The sequence below is a fragment of the Typopeltis vanoorti genome, chromosome 11 (assembly GCF_054136105.1).
Source record: "Typopeltis vanoorti isolate ZY-2024b chromosome 11, IOZ_Tvanoo_1.0, whole genome shotgun sequence".
Taxonomy (NCBI): domain Eukaryota; kingdom Metazoa; phylum Arthropoda; class Arachnida; order Uropygi; family Thelyphonidae; genus Typopeltis; species Typopeltis vanoorti.
The window spans coordinates 39,975,402-40,001,201 of NC_143559.1; the positions used below are offsets into that span (position 1 = coordinate 39,975,402).

General features: G+C 37.0%; 1 protein-coding gene across 10 annotated transcripts in view; it reads right to left on the reverse strand.

The window, feature by feature from the left end:
- Positions 1 to 25,800, reverse strand: part of spri (Src homology 2 domain-containing protein sprint) — a 488,442-nt gene that overhangs the window by 229,797 nt on the left and 232,845 nt on the right. For 7 of the 10 annotated variants that reach the window (XM_090400600.1, XM_090400599.1, XM_090400601.1 and 4 more), the window contains one exon: positions 6,422 to 6,689. The exons of 1 other annotated variant lie outside the window; for it this stretch is intronic. In XM_090400600.1, coding sequence (XP_090256726.1) covers positions 6,422 to 6,689 — 268 coding nt within the window. Of the gene's footprint in view, positions 1 to 6,421; positions 6,690 to 25,800 lie in introns of those variants that run through there. 2 more of the 10 variants (XM_090400609.1, XM_090400608.1) reach the window with 2 other exon arrangements.

Here is a 25,800-nt window from a genome sequence, read left to right on the forward strand (position 1 = left end):
ATAGAATGATAGGAAAGATAGTCAGTGTGTTGCCCAGGTATGAGAGTGATGAAATGAGGCAGAGAGCAAAGATTGTGAATGATATTGAATGATTATGAATTATATAATTTGTATATAAATGATATAGGAAATGGCTTAAAGGGAGATATTCAGTTGTTTGCTGATGATGCAAAGTTGTGTAGCGCAATAAAAAATCAAGCTGATGTTGAAAGTTTGCAGGATGATTTAAATAAGCTGGTAAAATGGGCAAAAGATAATGGATGTCAGTTCAATGTGGTAAAGTGTAAAGTCATGCATTTTGGGATTAAAAGATTACCAGCTGTGTACTACATTGATGGAAAGGTACTCCAAGAGATTGATGAGGCAAGGACTTAGGGGTGTTGGTAGATAGGGAGATGAAGTTCAGAGGACACATTGCTAAGGTGTCCAAGATTGCCCATAGGATTACTTGGTTGTTGAGGAACACACTGACATCCAGAGATAAAGAGGTTATTATTCCCCTTTATAAGGCATTGATACTTCCACATTTGGATTACTGTGCTCAGGTCTGGTCACCTGGATTCCTTGGAGATGAGGAGGCTGTGGAGAGGGTTCAGAGAAGAGTGACCAAGTTGGTGAGTGATGTAAAAAATGCTCCCTACATTGATAGATTGAGAGCTTGTGGATTGCAGAGGTTGGCTGATAGGCAGAGAAGAGGGGATATGATAGAAACATTTAAATTACTGAAAGGTTTTGATGCAGGGGAAATGTTTCAACTGTGTGATAGTGATGGAAGAACAAGAGGTTATCTCTGGAAATTAAAAAAGAGTGTGGTTAACAAAGGTGTCAGAACAAGGTTTTTTGCCTGGAGGGTGGTGAACGAGTGGAATTCATTGCCTGACTTAGTTGTGAGCTCTTCGTCTGTAAATGAATTCAAGAAGAGATATGACAGATATTGTTTTGCTAGTTTGGGTCTCCCGCGATGAGTCTACTGTCTCCATGGAGATACCCGTAATAATAATAATATGTTTGCGGAAACGTGCAAAGAGAAAGGAGTAGTTTTATTAATGTGTGAAATGAGTTTGAAGGAATTGAATTGTATAAAGGTGATGGACTGCATTTGAATGGATTTGTGTCATTCATTTGGAGATCTTGCTGCTGGAAGGTAGAGAAATGAGTGCAGAGAATGAATCTGATAAAGTAAGAAGCAATGTGAAAGAGCACAAGAGTAAGGAAGGAGAGATTGAAGTGGTGGTTATAAATGAAGAAGCTCCAAGAAGGTGAATTCATGTGTAGACAAAAAGGGAAGGGGATGACCTGGGATCAAGGGAAAACAGTTGAATTTGAAGAAGATTCTAAAATAAGGAAAAAAAGAAATGGCTTGAAATATCAGTGAAACTTGTTATGGATCTAGGAATGAGCTGTTTGTATACAAATACTAGACGTGTAACAAACAAGGCAAATGAAATGGTTGCATTGATTGAATCTGTTCACCAAAAATTGTTGGAATAAGTGAGACATGGTTGGATGAGGATGACATTCTGACAGGAGTAGAGATGGAAGGAGTATGATGTGTTTCGTGAAGATAGAGTAAAAGGTAACAGTGGCAGTGAGGCAGTATAGTGTGAGATAGAGATGAATAGAATGAAATATTTAGATGTTGTTATGACCTGGTAATGTGGAGGTAGTGACCATGAAATGTATAATCAAGGATGTAATTATAAATGAGGCGTCAAATCACCCTCCAGTTGGTGAATGGCCATGAAGTGATTAAGTGATTACCTGGGTGGTTGCCAGCAGCATGAAGACCTCTGTGAGTAAATGGTATATGTCTAACTACAAGGCTGGTGATTATGAGTAGCTCAAGAGGTGTAGCAAGGAATGAGGAGTTAGCTGGAAAGGAGATCAATGCAGCTTGGGGGATATTCAAGAGATTAAGCATGTGATACAGAGGAAAAAGGCATTATGGAGGCAATATAAGAGAAGTGATAACAGTCAATTCCATGAGGAATACCGAGAACAGGCAATGAGAGTGACTTAGTTGGAAAGGGTAACAAAAGTTCAGTATGAGCAGCACTTAGCTAATGAAGCAAAAAAAAAAAAATCCCAGGGAGTTCTTTTGATATGAAGCTAGCAAAAAAAAGAATGATTATGGAAGGATAAAATTGATTGAAAAATTGATATAAGAACAATTGCTGCAGAGGATATAGTTCAGATGTATAATAAGCAGTTTATAAAGGTCTCTGATTCTTGTGAATGTGATGTTATGCAGAGTTTGAGAGCGTTGATGAGGAGGAGAGACTGACTGTAAGTGAGCAACAGGTAGATGGGGAATTGAACAAACTTTATGTTAATAAGGCTGTGTGGGATTGATAATACATCACCATGTATTTTGAGGGATTGTGCCAAGGAGTTGGCATCTACCTTGACATATCTGTTTAATGAGTCTTGCACTGGATCACGTTCCAAAGCAGTGGAGGGTAAGCAAGATTGTGCCACTTCATAAGGGAGGTGATAGAACTCAAGTATCAAACTATAGGCCTATCTGTGTGTCGGGTGTTGTGGTTAAATTGTTGGAGAAGCTTGTGAGAACTAGGATCCAGAATTGGGTTGACAACAATGGTATTATCTTTGATGGACAGCATGGATTTGCTAAAGGGAGGTCATGTTTTAGTAATCTACTTATTACAATAAGGTGACAGCTTCCTTGGACAGAGGAAAGGGATAGACGGTAGTATACTTAGATTATGCAAAGGCTTTTGATAGATTACCGCATGATAAGTTGATAGTCAAACAAGAGTGGATGGGGTTGGATATTAGATTAGTGCATTGGATCAGAGGCTGGTTATCTGATAGGTATTAGCAAGTTGTGTATGAAGGAGCAATATCACAGGAGAGGAAAGGCACTAGTTGTGTGTCCTTAGGTATCTATTTTAGGACCATTGCTGTTTAACCTGTATCTTAGTGATACTGGGGGAGATCTGGATAGGGATATTCAGTTGTTTGCAGATGATGCAAAGTTAGGAAGAACTATGAGGAGTAGAGTAGATGTTCTGGCCTTCAAAGAGGCTTGAACTGATTGAGTGAATGATGGGGATGAGAGTGGGGATGCCAGTTCAATGTTGCAAAATGTAAGGTTTTAAAATTTGGGAAAACAAAGATGAAATATAAAATTTATGTTTAGCGTTGAAATATTGTTGGAGGCAGAGAAAATAACAGATCTTGGAGTGATGGTGGATAAGGATCTAAAATTTAGAAGACACATTGCCAAATTTGTGAGGACAACACAATGAATTCTGGGAATGATGCAGAGGATACTGACTGATAGAAGTAAGAAGATTCTTGTTTTCCGTTGTATAAGGCCTTGATTAGGCCAGATATTGCCTACTGTGCGTAGATTAGGTCACCTGGTTTTCAAAAGGACAAAGATGTTGGAATGGGTCCAGAGGCAATTGATTAAAATAGTTTCTGATCTCTGGAATGTTGAATATGAGGAACAGTTGAGAAGATGCAATTTACAGAGTCTAGTGGATAGGAGGAAGAGAAGTGATATGATGGAGATGTACAAGTTGGTAAGGGGTTGTTCTAGGATTAATGTTGAAGAGGATTTTCATAAAATGGTGGGAGATTAGGGGAGAACAAGATGTCATTCCTGGAAGCTGTATAAGGAGGGTGTGAACAAGGGAGTGAGCAGCAGGTTTTTTGCATGCAAAGCTGTGAATGCCTTACCTGAGAGTGTGGTGTCTGCAGAGAATTTGAATGATTTAAGGCAAGATATGAGCTGTGGGCATGACAAAGGGACCTCCTAGATGAGTGTTTGACTCCATGTGGTCTTAGGATAATAATAATATTATTATTTAAAATACTAGTCCTAATTAGAATTTATAATGAACTTTTAGAACAAAAGGTTATGTGCCATCCATATTCTTGGGATTTTTAGACCATCATTACTGTTAAGATTAGGGTGGTTGATTAGAATTTCACAGGCCTCTTTAAATTTTTGCTCATACTGTGTTTTGGTGTGTTGTAATGAACAGGTGCTTTTCCAGTCAATTCTAGTATGGAAATACTGGAAGAAAAATTAGAAGGAAGATCTCCTGGTAGACCAAGAATGTTTGGGGTTGATGATGTAAAGAAATCGATGGGGAACAAGATCTAGTACGAGATCAAAAGAATGGCAGAGGAATGGACAGTTTGATGTACCATGATTGCTAACCTTCAAATTGAAGAAGTCAGTTAAGAAGAAGAAGATGATGATGATAGGAAAGGCTGGATTTACCACAGTTATTAAATTTGTCATTTATGTTCCTTTTTCCTGATAGGAATTGTGCATCCAGTTTCACCTATATAAGGCAAGTTACATGTGAAGTGAATATGGTATATGCCAAGGTGGGCCAAGGGAGGAAGGGGGATCCTTGGAGGAGTTCAATAAGTTTTTTAATTTTGCAGCAGGTTTAAAAGTGGCATTAAGGTTGTATTTGTATAGTACTTGTTTATTTTATCTGATATTCCTTTAATGTATGGAATAGCTGTAGTGTTATTGTAATTTAGTTTACTTTTAGGTGCAGCCTTGTGAACAATTTTGTTGATAATATTTTTGCTATAGCCATTTTTAGGAAAGTATTGCTGATAATTTTTAATTCATAATCATTGTAGCAAATCTTTAAAGTTGCTTTTAGTGTGTTAACGACAAGTAGTTTTTGAACAAAACTAGGTGTCAGCCAGTATACATAGGCTTATGGTAAATGGTGAAGGAAAGAATGGTGAAAGGAAGACATGACAAGTGTATCTAGAAATAGAAGTGTGTTCTGACTTTCAATTGTGAATGATGTGAATCTGTGTTGCTTATTCAAGTGGCTGTGAAAGATGTCTGAAGTCCAGTAGCTATGAGGTCAGATAATCAAAATATCATCATCTCACCTAAGCCAGACTTTGAGATTAAAGTAAAGTAATCTGGAGCACATTGCTCAAAGCTTCCATATAAAAGTTAGCAATTGGAAGAGATAACAGAAGCCCATGGATATCCCTTCTTTTTGTAGGTAAAAAGTATTTGGCCACCCAAAATAACCAGAACACAGTACATGGGCAAAGGGCAGCATAATAATGGACAGGAATTTGTCCTGTAAAAGAAGACCTGTGTCACTAATTGAGACAACTGTGAAAAGGGCAGAGATGTCAAAACTGATTATTAATTACTTTTATCAAGTGTGATGTTTTTAATTTTGTTTACAAAGTGTTGTGTGTGTGTTTTTATATAGGAGAGGGAATAATCTACTAACACCTTGAGTGCCAATACTAGATCCTTGGCTGGATGATAATTGGGAGTTTCAATACCTTCAACTATTAGGTGCACCACTATGTTCCACTTATGAATTTTAGGCAAACTGTAAATTCATAGCTAGTGAGTGTAATGCAGAAGTAGTTTTTTTTTAATTGTGTCTGATGGCCAGGAAGTGACTGATTTAAGAAATTCTACTGTTTTCTTTTTAATCTGATTAGTTGGTATGAGTGTGCAAATTTAAAGATGCCTGTTAAATTCTAATCACTCATCCTAATCTTAACAATAATGGTGGCACATATTCTATCTACATAACCTTTTGCGAGTTCATTATAAATTACAATTAGGACTGTACTACTCCAGATCTTAGCCTGAATATAACAAACACTTATGTTTAATTATATATCAGACCACCACTATTGTGTATTAAAAGTATTAAAAGCATGACTAGAGAACAAATATGAATTTGTTCTCTAGTCATGTTATAAAAAATAGGGCATAGCTTTAATTAATATATTTCATCCAACGTTATATGGACATCATCAGGGAGACAGGCCGGTGACTACATTCAAAAGATTAATCAAAATAATGAGTCAATAAATCATGCATATATTAGCTTATGTCTCAATCACAGCTGAAGTACATGACATTATACTATAAGAGTTCAAAGGAACAATTGTAGCAAGTTGCATAAGTTTAACAAATTTTATATAATTGTTAATTAAAAAACTTATGAATAATTAAATAGTAATCACTTGCAAAGAACTCTGTGCCTAGTGTCAACAGTGCAAGAAGCAAGGCCAGACTTATCAGATTCCAAAAATGTAATAGTCTTTTTGATGTTCTTCATTTCTTATCAAGGCAGAACAAGGTAAAGTGGTTTCTGCCTAATTAAGGCAGAAACCACTGTACCTAAAACAATAAGAGAATATATCACCTACACGGTACAATCTACTTCAAGAGTTACTTTCAATGAAAGCGGAATGTGAAAGACTACATCTAAAAATTATGTATAAAAAAAACTAAAAATAAAAAAAAATTCCAAATTAAATAGGATAATTGTAATATCAAAAGATCCAAAGAATTATTTGCATGTGGGAGGGGGAAAAAAAAGCAAAGCTCTTATCCCTTTTAACAATGCCAATATTGGGAGGGATTCAATACCTGTCCACTACCAGACATTCCCAAATTATGGAGGTGAGCAGAGTAGATAGTGTAGTGAGCAGTTCTAGGAGGAGGCGCCGGAGGAGGAGGAGAAGGGGAAGAAGTAGTAGTGGGAGTTGTCCTACCATCATAGCTGTCTGAGGTTGGGGTGTCAGGCAGTCCAATAATGGACTTGCTGGTCCGGTATTCACCGTTTGGATCATCGGGAACTTGTGGGCCACCATCATCTCCTGCTCCTCGCATGAACTGTTCCAGTAGTGATGGGTGGCTAAACAAAATTCAGTAGTAATTCATATAGTACTATATCAATTTTAAAAACATTTAAATGAAAATTAAATATATCACATATTATTAAAATGTTTCTCATTTTATATGGCATGCACTACTTTTTAATTCTTATGTTTTATCTGAATCAGTTTTATGTTTAAAACAGAAATCTGTGAACACCAAATCTTTTTTTTGTGTGTGTGTGTGTGTGTTTCTTTCTGTTCTCCTGTACATTCACATGTTTGCACAGCATGTTCATAATCATAGTCCTCTCCCTCTTTCAAAGTTGAATTTTTTTTAAATTTCCAGTTGTTTCCCTCTCTTCTGGCAGTGAAATGTAGGATCCATTTTACTATTATTTTCATGGGTTCAAATTCAAATGTTAAAAATAACAGATCACCCTAACAAGTGTTTCTTCAATGAAAAACGATTATGGTTTCCTAACATATTGCATTTGCACTTTCAGATTAAGCCACATGTGTTATTGAATACAAAATGAAGAATATACAAGTGTCATTTAAAAAAGTTCAACAGTGTCATTGTAGAAAAAGGATTATCGTGAACATGTTACTAATAAAAAGACAACATAAATATCAATGTAAAGCTACAAGGTTGAACTTCAAGAAGTGATAATTATTAGTTCGCTTGGTGATAACTATTAGCCCTTACCATTATCCTAATAATAACATAGGCATGAAATTACAACTGAAAAATTTTAATAAATGTTGAAACTTGACAAGTGCAGTCTCTCGAATCAATTTTGTTGTATAATAAAAACTTCTTTGTACCTAAGAGCAGCAGCATGTTTAAGAAGTGCTACAAGGGTATATAATATGCAAAACTCGTGGGTGAGATAGAGGTTGAAATCATCCTATGTTGAAAAAATGATTTCTTCATAATAGTAAATACTATTCCCGTTTTATATTTTTTTTTAACTATTTTGGAAATTGATTTTATATATATAAAATGAATGAATGCAACTATTCCATTCAGGTTAAGTTTGCCAGCCTGGTTGAGTGAATGGAGCATTTATGCTCTGAACTGATATGCTGCGGGTATGAATATTTCAGAATGTCTTGAGGTATATGTCTGGCATACAACTAGTACCCAGTTATTGGAGAACTGAAAATGTTTCAAGTTTTTTTTTGTTTGTTTGTTTTTGTTTGTTTCTAAATCAGGGTTCCTAGCTTATCCAACTTTCAGCCTATCAATGGCACTAAAAATGAATGATGGGTGTTAAAAATTTATGTTAGGGTTAGAACTTTTCATAAGTGAGACTAGATTTAAAAAATAGTAACACAAGGTGTATTTTTTTTTTTAATCTGTGACAATCCCTTTTTCTTTTATTAATTTTTTAAAATGCTTGGTATTATTATTATTATTATTATTATTATTCATGCCTCCAAGGAGTCAAAAGACTCATCGAGGGAGGTCCTTCCTAAGAAAAAGTCTGTCAAGACTCATCGAGGGGAGGTCCCCCCCCCCCTGAGAAACACAAAGTCTATCATACCACTCTTTAAACTCTACCTAATTTTAATTTTACCTGGTTGGAAAACCCTGTAGAGACCAAACATGGAACTTTTTTCCAAGCCAGACCTCCAATAAGCAGGTGATCTCACACCAGGATGAAATTCACCTCCAGCCTACAGACAATCACAAACATCAATAACCAGGGTGGGATCTAAACCTGAAGCCTATAGGTTAGAGAGCAGATACACTAGCCACTTGGCCAACAAGGCCAGCAACCTATTGGATGTACAAAGGTCAATGGCATTTTTGTAACATTCATACAAATTTATAAGATTTCCCTATTCAGGTGAATGTGCATTTTTATTTAAACAGCTGAAACATGGAATGCTTATTTCTAAAATACAACCAATACATTCTGGTTGACCAAGTAGACAATATATCAATATTCAAACTAACAAGCTGTAGGTTAAAATCCCAGGCATGGATGTTTGCGATTGTCTTTTGTTAGAAGATTTAAGGTAACAAGTGGTGTATCAAAAGGTTCAGCGCTTGGTCCACTGTTATTCAATCTGTACATTAATCATATTGGGAAGGATTTGACAAGTGACATACAGCTATTTGCTGATGATGCAAAGATAGGTAGGGTAATCAGGAATGCTGCTGATATGCAGTACTTGCAGAATGATTTGAATAGGAAATTTGAATGGGAATGGGAAAATGAGTGTCAGGTCAATGTGAGTAAATGTAAAGTCATTCACTTCGGCATGATTAGACATCCAATGTTGTATTATTTGGTGGGATTAGTCTAGAAGAAACTGATGAGGCTAGGGATCTTGGAGTATTAATATATAGGAAGTTGAAATTCAAGGACCATGTGGTAAAGATTGCAAATATAATTCAAAAGATAATTGCAATGCTGAAATGAATGTTCACATACAAAGATAAGAATGTTATTTTGCCTCTTTATAAGGCCTTGATGAAACCTCACTTTGAGTATTCTGTGCAGATCTGGTCTCCATTGTGATTCTGATATACTGGAGAGAGTACAAAGGAGAGTTAAAAATGATATCAAGATTGTGGAATACTGATTATGAACACAGATTGAGAATTTGTAGAGTGCAGACACTAGCAAACAGGAGAAAGAGGGGTGATATGATTGAGACTTACAAACATGAAAGGGTCATATACAGGATTTCAATTGATGGAATGTTTCAATTTATGGAGGGTGGGAAAAAGACAAGAGGGCATCCTTGGAAGCTGAGAATGAAGGCTGCCAAGAAGGGTGTGAGGGCTAGATTTTTTTCTCAGGAAGGTGGTGTATGATTGGAATGGATTGCCTTTGGATGTTGTGAGTGCAAGCAGTGTGAATGAATTTAAGAAGTATGATAGCTGGTGTGTGTGTGTGTGGCCTCCTTCAATGAGTCTCTGACTCCCTGGAGGTCTCGCTTGATAATAATAATAAGATGAATTTCAACACCCACATCATATCACCATCCCACTTATTGAAGACCTAAAGTGGCTTGAAAAAGTTCCATGTTTCATCTCTAGAACAGGATTTCGAGATTATGTAAAAAATAAATTTAAAAACTGCAAAACACACCCACCCATCCGCACTGGATTCCAGTTAACTGGGACATATTAGGACTAGAACAATTTGTCCCAATTATGTGAAATCTTATGAAAAAAAAGCTAAAATATTTAAAAATAAACAAACTTTCAGTATACCTTTGTTAACCATGTTTTTATTTAAAAAAACTAAATGTACACATATCCATCAGTATCCCTAAAAGGTTAATTATACATATATTTATCTATCAAAGAAGCATATTTTCCCTAACAATTATTTTGGAGAAATAATTATTAGCCTTTCTAGACTACAACTTTCCTTTCTAAACTACAACTGAACAAAATCAGCACTGGTATCTAATTCAGATAAAGGACTGCCTTCTTGCATCAAGTAGCATTGTAACTAAGCAATAAATTTCATAGCTTCCTGGTTAGTCACTCACTCATGTTCAGGTGTGTCCTCCTCATTATTTTCCATGTCTTTTGGGATCTTTATTATTATCATTATTTGACACCTCCAGGGAGTCCAAGGACTCATCGAGGGAGGGCACCTGCTCTATAACTCTGTCGCCACCACTGAATCCACCAACTGACCGCAACTACACCACCATCTACTGCTGACCACCTCCACCACTAGTATTTTCACAGACAATCAAACATTCATGCTCATGGCAGGATTCAAACCCGCAGTCTTTTGGCAGGAGAGCAGATACGCTAACCACTCGGCCAGCCAGGCCAGCTTTAAGTTTTTGCAATTTGTTCAACAATTGCATCCTCACAATCATTTTCATGGCAACATTGAGAGCTATTGTCAATACAGAAAAACTCTTTGTAGTTTGACATGCTGCAGTTCCAAATTGATTTTATTTTCATTATCAGTCATATCTGGCATTTCCTGGTCTGGATTCCTAAAACCACAATGAGCAAAGCAGTGTTGAATTGTTTTGCTGCTTATTTCTTGCCAACTATCTGTAACAAATTGTACTTCCTGTAACATAGTAACCTTTGCAATGATTTCTTTGGCCACTGAAGATGCTGTCAGTAGATTTTCTTCAATTGTTTCAAGAATGTAGCATACCGACATCCTGTGATACAATGTCTTCAAATTTTTTTATGATTCCCATGTCCAGTGGCTGTACCAGGGATGTGGTATTAGCAGGAAGAAATTCAAGTTCAGCATGCAAAATTCTGCATCCCAACTCATTAGCCATTCCTGAAAAATAACAGAAGTCATTCATGCCTTCTTGTTGACATAATACAAAACTGATAGACCGTCCATTCTAAGCCCTTTAAAGCATTGAGGCTTGGTACTTTTTCCCAATAACCCACAGCTTCCATTTGTCACGTCCCAACATGTTACAGCAGCACAACATGATAATGTGATCCATTGCTTTTTTTGAACCTGACAGCACAGCAAGTTTATAGCTCAAGGAACCATCTGGTGTGGCACAGTAAAACAGACCTGTTTTATCAGCATCATAGATTTCATCAGGACTAAACTTTTGCAGCAATTTGGGTAGTTTAGTTGATTTCCACTGTTCAGTGCTTGCAGTAAGCACTGTCTCACTGTGTGCCTTCTTAAATTTTATTTCATGCCTGGTTTTCCATCGTGATAACCAACCATCTGTAGCTTTAAAGCTCACATGTCCCAGCTTTCTAGCTAACTCTTTTGATGTGTTTTTAACATTTGACCATTAACATGCATGCCTCATCCAGTTACAATAGAGAACCACTGATTGAGAGCCTCCTCAATGTCTCGATCCTTGCCTTCTCACTTCAGTTTTTTGAATTTTCCCTGTTGTCCATCACACAATGCCCATTCTTCTCACAATTTGTCCTGCTGGTCTAACAAATATGTAACTGTAGATTTTGGAACATCTGTTATCTCTGCCAGCTGATGATGACTGGTGTTAGACAGCTGGCTTTTTATTTTGTCAAGTGAGAGTGGTTTTATCAGCTAACATTAGATGTTTCCTTGGCATCTTAACAGGGGCCTTATTAAAAAATAAAATAAAACAAATTGCTATACTATTTGTTACTTTTTTACTAAAAAATTAATAAACACCTGTTTTAATCAAAAGTACGCTACATAGTAGTCACAGTAAGTAGAACTGTTCCACTGTCAAAATACGTGCATCCTTTCTACTCTGTATCCTGGTGCTGACTGACAGCAACATTCTCTATGCAACTCACTACATATGTGCCGTCTACAGCCAGTGTCCCAAAAAAGTGGCAAGGTGGCCCAAATAAGCAAAGCAACTTTGGGTTATATTCTCAATTTATTTCCATTCTTCAATATTTGTCCCAAATAAATGGCTGCCCTGATTAACTGAAGCCCCAATTAACTAGAATCTACTGTATAGATAGTAATGAATAAAAAATAAAAAAAACTCTGTCCATTCATGATGCTAATATACTATGGGTTTGCAACCTTTCATATAAAAAAAATGCTTATGAAGAATCGATTATGGCATAGTATAAGATCGTGGTGAGCTTCGATATAGAATCTCTATTTACCAGCATACCTCTCAAGGAGACAGTGCAGCTACTTTCTGAAACATACCCACAAGACATAATAAAACTATTCGAATTTGTGATGCATTCTGGATATTTTGTTTGTCAAAACAAATTCTACAACTAAGTAGAAGGAACTGCCATGGGAAGTCTACTCTCTCCTGCTCTAGCCAACTTTTATTTAGACCATCTAGGAAATATCCTGTTTTCATCAATACACCTCAACCTTCATTTTGGATTCGGTACATTGAGGGCATTTTTACCATGTGGCCTCATAATAAAGAAATTTTACCATTTTTAGCTACTATAAATACTTTATATCCTCATATCAAATTCACTATGGAAATTGAAAGAGACAACAAATTATCTTTTCCAGACATTCTTCTCATCCGCTCACCATCCGGTGATTTAACCAAATCAGTGAGTGTATTGAAAGCCCACTTTCACTGGATGCTACATTTTTCAACAATCTGCACCCATCCTTCTCAAAAGACAGCAATTATAAAGTTTTTAATTCGATGAGCTAAGACTAATTGTTTCACTCCTCATCAATTACAGGAAGAACTCTCAAATATCGAACAATATATGAAATTAAATGGCTTCTAAGAAAGGACTACATCTGTTTGACTCCTACAGACCTAATCTAAACAAGAAGGAAACAGTAAATTGAGTTCCAATCCCATACATTTCAGGACCCAAGTTCCTTGTGACTGTCATTTATCTTACTTTGGACAAACAGGACACTCAACAAAAAAGAGAATACAAGAACATCAATCATATATTTACCACAGGAAATCCGATAAATCTGGATTGGCTCAACACAAAATAGACACAGACCACAACATTTTTTGGTCTGAAACATGCCTAATTGCTGTCTATATAAATTTGAATGTTTAGGAGAATGCTGAAGGCTTGCTTCACTGCTCCGAACTTGAATTGGAATGACTGTCTATCATTATCAAAAATATGAAAAAGTCTGATTAGAATTACACATCATTAAATGTTTTAATACTTGCTATTAAAACTAAGAATGGTATTTTATGAAGTCATAAGGTCTCAAGAAACTAACACGATGCTATATCTATTGGGTGATCTGTAGAGTATGACATATATACACACAGTATATAAAAATTTTACAGCTATGATTAACCTTTTCCTCAGTTATAACGTGACTGGAAATGTAACATCACATGTCTCATTCTATTTCAAATAAATTCATTATTTGTGTACCAACTGTTTTTGCCACTAAAGATAGTCTGTAACTTTCAGACCGAAATATATGGCCTTATAATCAAATAAATATTACCTTTGCCTTGTGTTTTCGTGTAAATATTTCATAACTATGGTACAAGTTTCTCTAAAAGAAAGAAAGAATTCCTTAAACTCATTCACTATTCATGCTCTCTCTCACTCACTATGCAATCAGGCAACATTTCACACCCCTTCATGGAAAAAAGCAACTCCTCACTCTCACCATTCCCATCCAAACTTCCAGGGATGGCCTCTTATCTTTGCGCCTTCCCTCGTTATACCATATGTAAGAACTTTTCAAATTAAAAAATATAAACATAAATGGATGGAACATGTCCAAAGAATGAAAATAGAAAGATTACTAAAACAAGCCTTAAAGTACAAGCCATTAAGGAAAAACCAGGATGTCCTATTAAACAATTCAACGATGACTTTTAAGGTGTCGGAACAGGCAACACTAGGCTTAAATCCTTGATATGCATGATGAACTCTTAAGAGTCAACCCTGTAACTACCTCTCCCTAGTTCTACCAAACTCTGCAGTCTGTATGTCCTCAGTCTACCATCATACCCAGCATTGTATAGTCCTGATATCAGTTTTGTTTTCTGCCTTTGCACTCTCCAAGGTTAATTTATCCCCTTCAAATTCCAGTGACCAAATCTGAACACAATAACCAAGATGTTGTCTGATCATAAAATTTAATCATTACTTTTCTATCTCTAATGGTCAGCATCCTTCTTAGTATTTCGGCAATCAATTCTTTGAGTTACTTCTATCACCTTTGCGATAGAAATGTGAAATTCACCTGAAATTCACATTTTATCAATTATTACCGGTTCCTTGCCACCTCCACTTCCTCTAGTGCAGTTCCTCCAACAGAGTATGCAGCCTCCGATCGATGGACCTCAAAATTGAAGACCTTAGTTTAGCTGCATTAAACTGACACCTCCATTCTCCAACCTCATGAAGGTTGGAGAATGGAGAAGGGAAGGGGGTGATCAGCACTATTACCGATCACCCCCTTCCCAGTTCACATCATCTGCAAACAACAGAATATTACCCTGTAATCCATTGACAATGTCAGTAATATCAATGTTAAACAATATGGGTCCCAACAATGAGCCCTGTGGGATCCAACTTGATGCTTCTGTTTCCTTGATATTGCTTCCTCATACACAACTCTGATATCTATCAAAGCTAATAATCAATCCAATTCACTAATCTGATATCTAAACCCATATGTTGATATTTCAAATAACTATAATATATAATAAGATTTAATAATTTAAATCTTATTATATGGCACCCTATCAAATGACATAAAAAAAAAATTACACCTTATGTTCCCTCATCCCCCTATTGTCTATTCCCACAAGAAGCCATCCTTGCTTCCATCCACCTTTACAACCCCAGTTACCCTACATCAATAATCTCACTTGCTCAGAGACTATGATTCAGCTATTAATGTATATGGCAAATATAGTTTACCAGATGCTAATTAAGCATGAGATCACAGAAACTTCAATTTCGTCCTTCACCTAACAGTTACATTAATATGATACAGCAGTAATGGTTTCAGTGAGTTTTAATTTTATGAATGCTTCTTGCTAAGTATCCTAGAGATTGACCAAACTATTGAAAAATAGAGTCTGATGCAGATATAGTGAATTTCCTGCTTGATAAATATGTGGAAGATTATGAACATTCAGAAAAAGTTGTCTAGGAAAGCCCTTTATCCAATATAATTAGATAAAGAGCCTTCAATATAATTTTACTGCCAGTTTTTGCTGAGGATGTGGACTCTTATCTTTATTCTGCATTTGTTCATGCCACCTATGTGCAAGGAAATGAGAAACTGCTTATGGAGAGTATCGCTGATGTGTGGAGAAGGAATTATGCTTATTCTTCAATAATAGACTAAAACTATATCAATATGGCAACAATGCATTTCTAATGAAATTGTAATTCATTTTAATTTTGAAAAAATATAAGATCCTCCTAAATACTTATATAAATTTAGGCACCTACAGGCTTAAATTTATATCAATAACTTTTAATTGTTCTGGCAACTAAACATTTTATCATCATCATCAACAACTTAGGGGTGTGGGTTCATTTCCTGATATGAACCCACACCCCTAAGAGGGTGTTCAGGTTACTATGACAACACTAGAGGATTAAGTTTGGATTATTATTAATCTCCTATCAACAATTTTCCTCCAAATCAGCCCATTTGGAGGAAATTGTTGCCATATCTAACATTTCTTGCTTCTAAGCCACTTTAGACTGAATCAATCCACCTAGGCCTTGTCTTCCACTGAATCCCTTTCCTGCCATCTTAGCATCAAAAACAACTGTTTTGCTAACCTTTCCTCACCAATTCTAGTTAAATGGACACACCATCATAGATAAGCTCTGCTGACAAATTCTTGAATGCTAATAATGTCAATTTCCTTTCTAATATCTTCATTTTTAATAATAATAATATTATTATTATTAAGAGAGACCTCCAGGGAGTCAGAGACTCATCGAGGGAGGCCACATACTACACACACCAGCTATCATACTTATTCTTGAATTCATTCACACTACTTGCACTCACAACATCCAATGGCAATCCATTCCAATCACGCACCACCCTCTGAGAGAAAAATCTAGCCCTCACACCCTTCTTGGTGGCTTTCATTCTCAGCTTCCAAGGAAGCCCTCTTGTCCTTTCCCCACCCTCCAATAAATTGAAAAATTCCATCAATTGAAATCCTGTATCACCCTTTCAGAAGTTTGCAAGTCTCAATCATATCACCCCTCTTTCTCCTGTTTGCTAGTGTCTGCACTCTACAAATTCTCAATCTGTCTTCATAATCAGTATTCCACAATCCTGATATCATTTTTAACACTCTCTTTTGTACTCTCTCTCCAATATAACAGAATCACAACGAAACCAGGAGACCAGACTTGCATCCAAGAGTCCAAGTGAGGTCTTATCAAGGCCTGGTAAAGAGGCAAAATAACATCCTTATGTTTACATGTGAACATTTGTTTCAGCATTGCAATTATCTTCTGAGTTGTAATTGCAATCTTTGCCACATGGCTCCTAAACTTCAACTTCCTATCTATTAATACGCCAAGATCCCTAGCCTCATCAGTTTCTTCTAACCTAATCCCACCAATATAATACCACATTGGATATCTAATTATGCCGAAATGAATGACTTTACATTTACTGACATTGAACTGACACCCATTTTCCCATGCCCACAATTCCAGCCTATTCAAATCATTCTGCAAAGACTGAATATCAGCAGCATTCCTGATTACCCTACCTATCTTTGCATCATCAGCAAATAGCTGTATGTCACTTGTCAAATCCTTCCCAATATCATTAATGTACAGATTGAATAACAGTGGATCAAGCACTGATCCTTGTGGTGCACCACTTGTTACCTTAAACCTTGCAGACTCAGATCCCCAGTATACCACTTTTTGATATCTGTCAGTCAGCCATCCTCTTATCCATGCTAATGTTGTATTACCCAAACCCATTTTCTCCAATTTATGCAGCAGTCTACCATGCTGTATTCTGTCAAAAGCCTTAGCAAAATCCAAAAGTATCATGGTGTATCCATTCCCCTTGTCTAGTTCAATGATAACATTGTTACAGAATGTGAGCAATTTGCTAAAACATGACCTTCCCTTAGTAAACCCATGTTGTTCATTGCAAAGTAGATATTCACTGTCAACCCATTTCTGAAAACTAATTGGTCGATAGTTGGATACATCCATCTTTGCACTACCCTTGTGCACTGGAATTACCATACATTCCTTTCATTCCTGTGGAATCTTCCCTGTCCTGAGGCTCATATTAAACATCCTGGTCAAAGGAATGACCAGTTCAGCTGAACACTCTTTTAGCACATATGCTGATATTTTTATCAGTCCCTACTGCTGAATTCTTATTCAGTCTGTGCAACAGCTCTAATACCTCGGCCTCATACACCTGTGTTTCTTCATCTAGTGAAGAGGTAACAGTGAGCTCAATGTTGCATTCACCAGGTTGGTAGCTTTTAACGAAATGGGCACTCATTATTATTATGGGTATCTCCATGGAGTGAGTAGACTCATCGCGGGAGACCCAAACTAGCAAAACAATGTTTGTCATATCTCTTCTTGAATTCATTTACAGACGAAGAGTTCACAACTAAGTCAGGCAATGAATTCTGCTCATTCACCACCCTCCAGGCAAAAAACCTTGTTCTGACACCCTTGTTAACCACACTCTTCTTTAATTTCCAGGGATGACCTCTTGTTCTTCCATCACTATCACACAGCTGAAACATTTCCCCTGCATCAATCCTATAAAAACCTTTCAGTAATTTAAATGTTTCTATCATATCCCCTCTTCTCTGCCTATCAGCCAACCTCTGCAATCCACAAGCTCTCAATCTATCAATGTAGGGAGCATTTTTTACATCACTCACCAACTTGGTCACTCTTCTCTGAACCCTCTCCACAGCCTCCTCATCTCCAAGGAATCCAGGTGACCAGACCTGAGCACAGTAATACAAATGTGGAAGCATCAACGCTTTATAAAGTCGAATAATAACCTCTTTATCTCTGGATGTCAGTGTGTTCCTCAACAACCAAGTAATCCTATGTGCAATCTTGGACACGTTATCAATGTATCCTCTGAACTTCATCTCCCTATCTACCAACACCCCTTAGTCCCTAGCCTCATCAATCTCCTGGAGTACTATTCCATCAATGTAGTACACAGCTGGTAATCTTTTAATCCCAAAACGCATGACTTTGCACTTTTCCACATTGAACTGACATCCATTTTTGCCCATTCTACCAGATTATTTAAATCATCCTGCAAACTTTCAACATCAGCTTGATTTTTTATTGCACTACCCAACTTTGCATCATCAGCAAACAACTGAATATCTTCCTGTAAGCCATTTCCTATATCATTTATATACAAATTAAACAACAATGGCCCATGCACAGAGCCCTGAGGCACACCACTTGTCACCTGCCTCATCCTGAACTCGGCTCCTCCACACACCACCTTCTGGTATCTTTCCCTGAGCCATTCTCCTATCCATATCACCAATTTAGTATCCATTCCCATCTGCTCCAATTTGTGTAACAGTGTTCCATGGGGTATCCTGTCAAAAGTCTTAGCAAAATCCAGATGTACCACTGTGTAGCCAATTCCTTTGTCCAACTCGGATGTCATTCTATTATGAAAAGTTAATAGATTGCTAAGGCAGGATCTACCTTTAACAAAACCATGTTGGCCTCCAAAGAGTATCATATCCTGATCCACCCATTCTTGAATTTTGTCTTTAACCAACTTTTCCAATACTTTTACCACTACTCCTGAGATGGTGATTGGTCTGTAATTAACTACCGCAGTTTTAGAGCCACCCTTATGCAAAGGAACCACTTTGCTTAACTTCCACTCCCTAGGGACCATACCAGAGTTCAAACTTAAATTAAATATCCAAGTAAGAAGAGTTGACAATTCATTTGCACATTCACGCAACACCCGAGCTGATATTCCATTTAAGCCTACAGCAGTGTTTGCATTTATATTTTGCAATATATTAAATACCTCTCATTTCTTAGCTTCAATTCTCACATTAGTTATTGGTACAGAGATATCCTCACTTGGATGATAGACTTTTGAAAAGTGATCACTCAGTAACTCGACTATTACATTTGATTTTGTCACCTCAATACCATCAGCACCCACTAAAGTTATCCTTCTGAAGTCATTCTTCTTTTTACTTGCCACATAGCAGAAGAACTGTTTGGGATTACCCTTGACCTCTTTGGCTAAGGTCTTCTCATAATCTGATTTAGCTTTTCTTACTATGCTGGTAACCTTCCTAGCTTGAGCCTTGTACTGCTCATGGGTGTACTGATCGCCTTTCTCCTTGTAAATTCTCCATAGCATTTTCTTTTTTTTTGCAGATCAATCTTGATACTATTGCTCATCCATCTAACGCCTGCCTTGTTTGACTTCCTGAACATGGGGGGACAATCTGATATTGCTTTCCTCAGATACTCGCTGATTTTATCCCATGAACTGCTAACGTCTTTCCCTTGCAATATGTTCTTCCATGGGATGGCTGCAAGCTCACTCTGAAGCTTGTTATAATTGCCTAACCTGTAGTTCTGTATATACCCCTTCTTAACAGAAAAATCCACAGATTTTGCAACCTCCCAAGTCAATACCACATGATCACTTTCATCAATTGGAGGTAACAAGGACACCATACTTATGCATATAACTTCTGAACCAATAACCAGGTCCAACACTCTCACACCACATGTCCCTTCAGTTATGTGCTGTTTCAAGTAATTATCTCGTAGAAGATGAATGAACTCTATTTCCTTTTTGCTACGTGATATTTCCTCCTTCCAAATGATATCACCATAATTAAAATCCCCCATAATAATCACTAAACCTGCACTCATTGCACTAATTTGCTGATGCATGAATTCAATATCTCCCCCTGTACTCCCTTGCCTATAGCAGCATCCAACTCTATATTTGCTTGCATTGGTCACTATTTTGCACCAGACCGCCTCAAATGAACTCTCATTCACATGTCTATCATCTTGATATACTACTTTCTTTGGCTGTAACACATCAGCTATCATTAACAGTACTCCTCCCCCTGTTCTATCTTCTCTATCCTCCCTGAAAATACTGTACCCATCACATTCAATTCTAGTGATCACATCTTCTACTGACAGCCAAGTTTCACTAATGCCTACAACTTTTGGTGAGATTGCACTGACTAATGCCAAAAATTCTTCTCTCTTATTTCGAATGCTTCTTGCATTGGTATACAAAAATTGCAGATTCCCTCTAGATCTTGTACAGGCTTTAGAACTGATATATAAGTTACTAATTTCAGTACTCCCATGCCGATTTTTATTCCCTCTCTTCTGCAATTTATTCTGCGAATAAGGATCAATAAATATACAATCAGTGCTAAAGTTTCTCTCTCTTACATTCAACCTTTTCAATATTAGTTTCCCTGCCCAATTTCTTCAACTTGTTCAGAAAACAGTAACTTCTTCAATTGCTTATGTCCTTCCATGTTCAGATGCAGTCCATCTCAAACACACTCCAAACATCAACAAATTCCAGACCTCTTTTTTTGCACATTCTTGCAATCATATCATTCATTATCATCGCTCGTCTACTTAACTCGTAATTGTCAAAACGAAGCAGCACACACACACTATCCTCCCATTGACACTTTTCCTCTTCACAATATCTAACAATGTTCTTAAATCTTTTCCTACCCGATTTATACCACCACTCAGGTCATTTGTACCCACCATAACTATCATCTTGTCTGCTTCATGCCCCTCTCTTTATTGCTAAACCCACTCTTTCTATTGTCCCACCAGCTAAGCACTCCTCATGCATACCATTCTCCATTCCCTTAATCATAGAATCACCATATATCTTACCACTCTTAACTTCATTCAAGTCCACACAAGCGTCACTCATGGACTCATTTTCTACGCTATTCAGCATGATTCTCCCAGTTTCATTACTCAATGCTCTATTACTTACCCGCCCACTCTCACGACATCTCGTTTCTTCTAGGCCACTTGTGGTTTTATTTTGTTGACTCCCAATCACTTCCATACTATTTATTACTGCATCATTTACCAAAGACTCACCCATACGTAATTAACTGAACAACATCTTCCGCATCTGTAACCCTTCACACCATCTGGATTTAGAAGTCATTCTTTCTTTTACTTGTAGCATATCGATAGAATTCTTGTGGGTTGTCTTTAGCATGCAGAGTCAGTTTCTTTTCATAATTAGACTTTGCTTTCCATACAACAGTTGTGACTATTCTAGCCTGCTGCCTATAACGTTCATAACATATGTCATCCTGATGCAAATGATATTCCTTCCACATTGTCCTTTTCTTACAAATCTCTTGCTTAAAAAGATTACACATCCATTTGACTCCTACTCTATTTATTCTTCGAACTCTCGGAACACATTCTGATATCGCATCATTTAAGTATTGTTTAAATGCTTCCCATGCACTGTCGATATTCTTTCCATCCAGAAACCGATCCCATTCCACTGAACTCAGTATACTCCTCAGTTGGTCATAATTTCCTACTTTGTAGTTCATCATGTAACCTTTTCTGAATGGAACATTCATAAACTTAGTCACTTCCCAAATGAGTATCGCATGATCACTGTCACCAACTGTAGGCAGAATAGTTACGTCTTTAACTGAAACAGCCTCTGACACTATAACCAAATCTAACACTCGTCGACCTCAAGTTCCTTCTGTCATATGCTGCTTGAGGAAGTTGTCCCGCAACAGCTCAATAAATGCATTTTCATTCTTCTCATGAGATCCTACTGTCATCCAATCAATATTTGGATAATTAAAGTCTCCCATTATGATTACTCTTTTCGCGCTCCCTTTTCTATTTGGTGATGCATTTCTTCATCACCAACAACTGATCCACCAGGTCTGTAACAACACCACACTATGCAATTCGTCTTGTTAGATTCCACCTCACACCAGATGGCTTCAAACTCACTGCCACGTGAAATATTGTTAGTAGTATTACTACAGTCATAGGTCTCAACTCTAACTGGATTTAAGTCATCCAATATCATTAGCAGCACGCCCCCTCCTCTCCTATGCACTCTATACTTCCTAAAAATACTGTACCCATGACACTCGATACCAGTTAGTAGATCTGATTCTGATAGCCATGTCTCACTAATTCCCACAATCTGAGGTCACAATATATTGACTAAGGCAACAAACTCTACCCTTTGTTTCTGATACTCCTAGCATTCGTGTATAGACATAATAATCTACCTGCATGTTCTTTTGTATACTCTTGTTTGCAGTCTGCCTGACACAGTTGGAGATCTTGAAGATCGCTATTCTTCTCTAATGCCTTACACATGTAGACATCTTTGCACACATATGATGAGTCCGAACCAGACGAACACAAACCAGAAAGAGCTCTCACCTCGTCAACATTTCCATGACAAAGCCAATTTCCATCATTGACACAGTTATATACCATTGTTGCTCACATTCACACCATTCCTCCCTTTATAATTTTCCCTGACTCTCTGTCTTAGGTCTCATACCAGTTATTAGTTTTTCCAGACTCCTGATACCAAATGCATTCAATGCTTCTTTTTAATTCATTTTTATCATATATATGATTCATATCATATATGATATAATATATATATGATCAATGGTAGAATATGATTCTACCATTGATGCCATTGGTTCACTCCTCTAATTTTTCAGGGGAATTCTCATATCTGTAGTTTCTAATCTTTGATTAAATGCTTTATTTCTAACCCAAATGGCTTGAACACCGTCTTCTATACTGCTAGTTTAGTGTTTTGGCTAATTTCTGTCTTATTCCATATAAATTTATTCAGCTGGCTAGTATAGCTTCTTACTATTTCCAGATTTAACCTGCCATCTTTACTAAAACTGTGTCTAAATAGCTGAAATATTTTACTTGTTCCATAGGATCTCCATTCAGAATGCAGCTGATGTTTTCTATTCTCCTGTTCATTTCATAGTTTTGGTCTTTTTATTGCTGATTTTCATGCCAAATTTGTTACATATGTCATTCAATTTAGTTAAAGAAGCCTGGAGACTTGCACTACAAACTTTCTCTTTGCTTGATGTGGATGATACTATACTCCTCAACAAGCAAAGAGAAAGTTTGTTATCTCTAATTCTAATATCGCATCTAATGCCACTTTCTTTCATAATGTGATCCATATAGATGGTGAATAAGAATGAAGCCAATGTGCATCTCCACTTATCTCTGATTTTGAATCAAATCAACTTCCTGTATTTCCTTCAATTCTAACTGCTGACTATGACAACTATGTATTGCACTGTATAATGTTCCATTAGAAGTCTCTGTGACTCAGTTGGTATAGATGAAGCCCTTTGGTCAAAATCCCTGAGTTCAATTTCCGTTCATGATGGAACCTTTATCTGGTCTTTTGTGACTAAAGATGAGTTAACCATTCTCATAGAGAGGTAGAGGGCTTTTTCACCCAGAAATTCAGGTATTTTTGTTCTTCAAAACAGGCAAACTGGCCCTGTGAACACAGATCTACAGCCATAAATACTTGCCCTTAAGAGATGCAGCAGGAGTGGCGAGCAAGCAACATTAATGTTGTAAACCCCTCATTAGGGGTTTCAACCCATCCTAAGGGATAGATAAGAAGAGAAAGAAGGAATATTCTATTCTCTCCATATAATTGTAATGTTTTGAAAAGCTTTTCTCTGGACATCTTGTCGTATGCCCTTTTCCAGACAACAAAACTTAAGTACAGATCCTTGTCATATTCTGACGATTTCTCAACTATTTGTCTAAAAGTAAAAATCTGATCATCATCAAATTCCTGCTATATACCCCCAAGGGGTGTACAGGATATGATAGTACTGTAACGAACAAGGTCTAATGCATTATTGTAACGATGGCTGCTTGTTTACCTATATTGTAAGCCTGTTTGGTTACCGCGCTATTGTAACGATTAATGACTAATGCGTTATTGTAATATCTTTATTCTAATTAGCAGTGCGCTTTTGCTTTCATAACCTCTCTTACTTTTTCTATTGCATACTATGTTTATCCACCTTTCATATTTACTAGTCGTATGCCTATGAACACTGGAAAATTTATTTGTTAAGACTGCGCCACCAGTATTTCTATATCAGCATAAGACTCAGTAATACGTCTGGTAGATCTCTCTCTCTTACTAGCATAAAATTCCTTCACCAAAGTTTACGTAAACAGCCGTGGTTCTCATGTATTTAAACTATGCTTTTAATGCCTTAGTTGTTTCCTGCTTACAAGTCCGAGTTTATTTAGGAACAGTGCATTATAAAATAAATGATCAGGCGGCACTCTACTGACATATAAATAAAACACAATTATTAACATTAATATCAAAGTACATTAATTAAACAATAGGAAGGTTACTCTCTCTACCTATCCATTAGGCCTTTAGCATAAAGAAACAAACTTTCCCTTTTCAATATTAAATAACTATACAATACAATTACTTCTCTGCTTATTAAATTATTGAAAACTGATTTACTCATTAAGAGTTTAGCTAACTATGGCAAGTTATTTCACAAATCTTATGCCAATCATTACCATTCCAAATGACTCTCTTATGGACACTTCTTATTACTATTAAACTAATTCTTATCAGTCCATCTATAACATATCCACTAGGTTATAAAAGGGAATGCATAACAAGAAATGGAACTAATTTACAGAAGCTCTGCATTGCAAACTTAATCAAAGGTCCAGCACTAAAGTCCCTATGCCTTTTCTTTCATCTTAGATCTTAGGCTTCCTTCAGGAGTGTTTTTGCTTCAGCGGTATCACATCGGGATATTGGCAGGCTTTTGGACTGCAATCTGCGGTACTCGAATAGCACATGCAAAAGGTTTCAGCATACGGGCAAATTCTCCAGCACTTGAAGTTCACTCTGTAGCTAATGGCTTCAGTTGATCTTCGGCAGCAAAAAGGACATCCAACTGACACTTGGCGCAGGTATTTACATCGGCTGTTCTCTCGTCATTCCCATTTTTCTCCTTTGGCTTGGGATTGTCTTAACGTCTGGTCCTCTGGATCCTACTCCCGGGACTTCTGCTTCTAATTGCTGACTCTGAAGACTGTAACTGCCACCCCTGACTGCCGACCACGAAGACTCAGATGTGCGGCTCAGTCGCTTTTTATTTCATCTTCTCTGGGACCGTGCATGAAGGGCTGTAACCCTGAAGAATTCGGCACGACTCCTTGATCTTCAGTCAAGACCGACCCGTTCTTTCTTCTCCTCCATACACTCTTTTAAATCCTATCATGTCGGGCAGTGAAAACTTATCTGAAACTTGCTGATCTTTACACACAAACTTTAAAGGTGGTTATGTGCAGAGCTCGTAAGCAACTTTCTCATACACTTAAAACATAAACAACTTTCTTATGCCCTTACATAGAGCTATTATACAAAGTTTTGGTGGCAAAGCATTGCCTTTGTTTTTGACATTCTAAAAATTTTTTGTTAAAACGGTAAGTACAGTGAATTCCTATAGGGTTATTTACAATAATATTTAGCATAAAACATATAGAGACAAACAAGGTTATTTTTGTAACATTCTCATGAGACTTCACCCCTGTAAAAATCAATGTAAAGCGCTTTGGTACTTCCAAGCTACACAGAGTTTTACAGTACT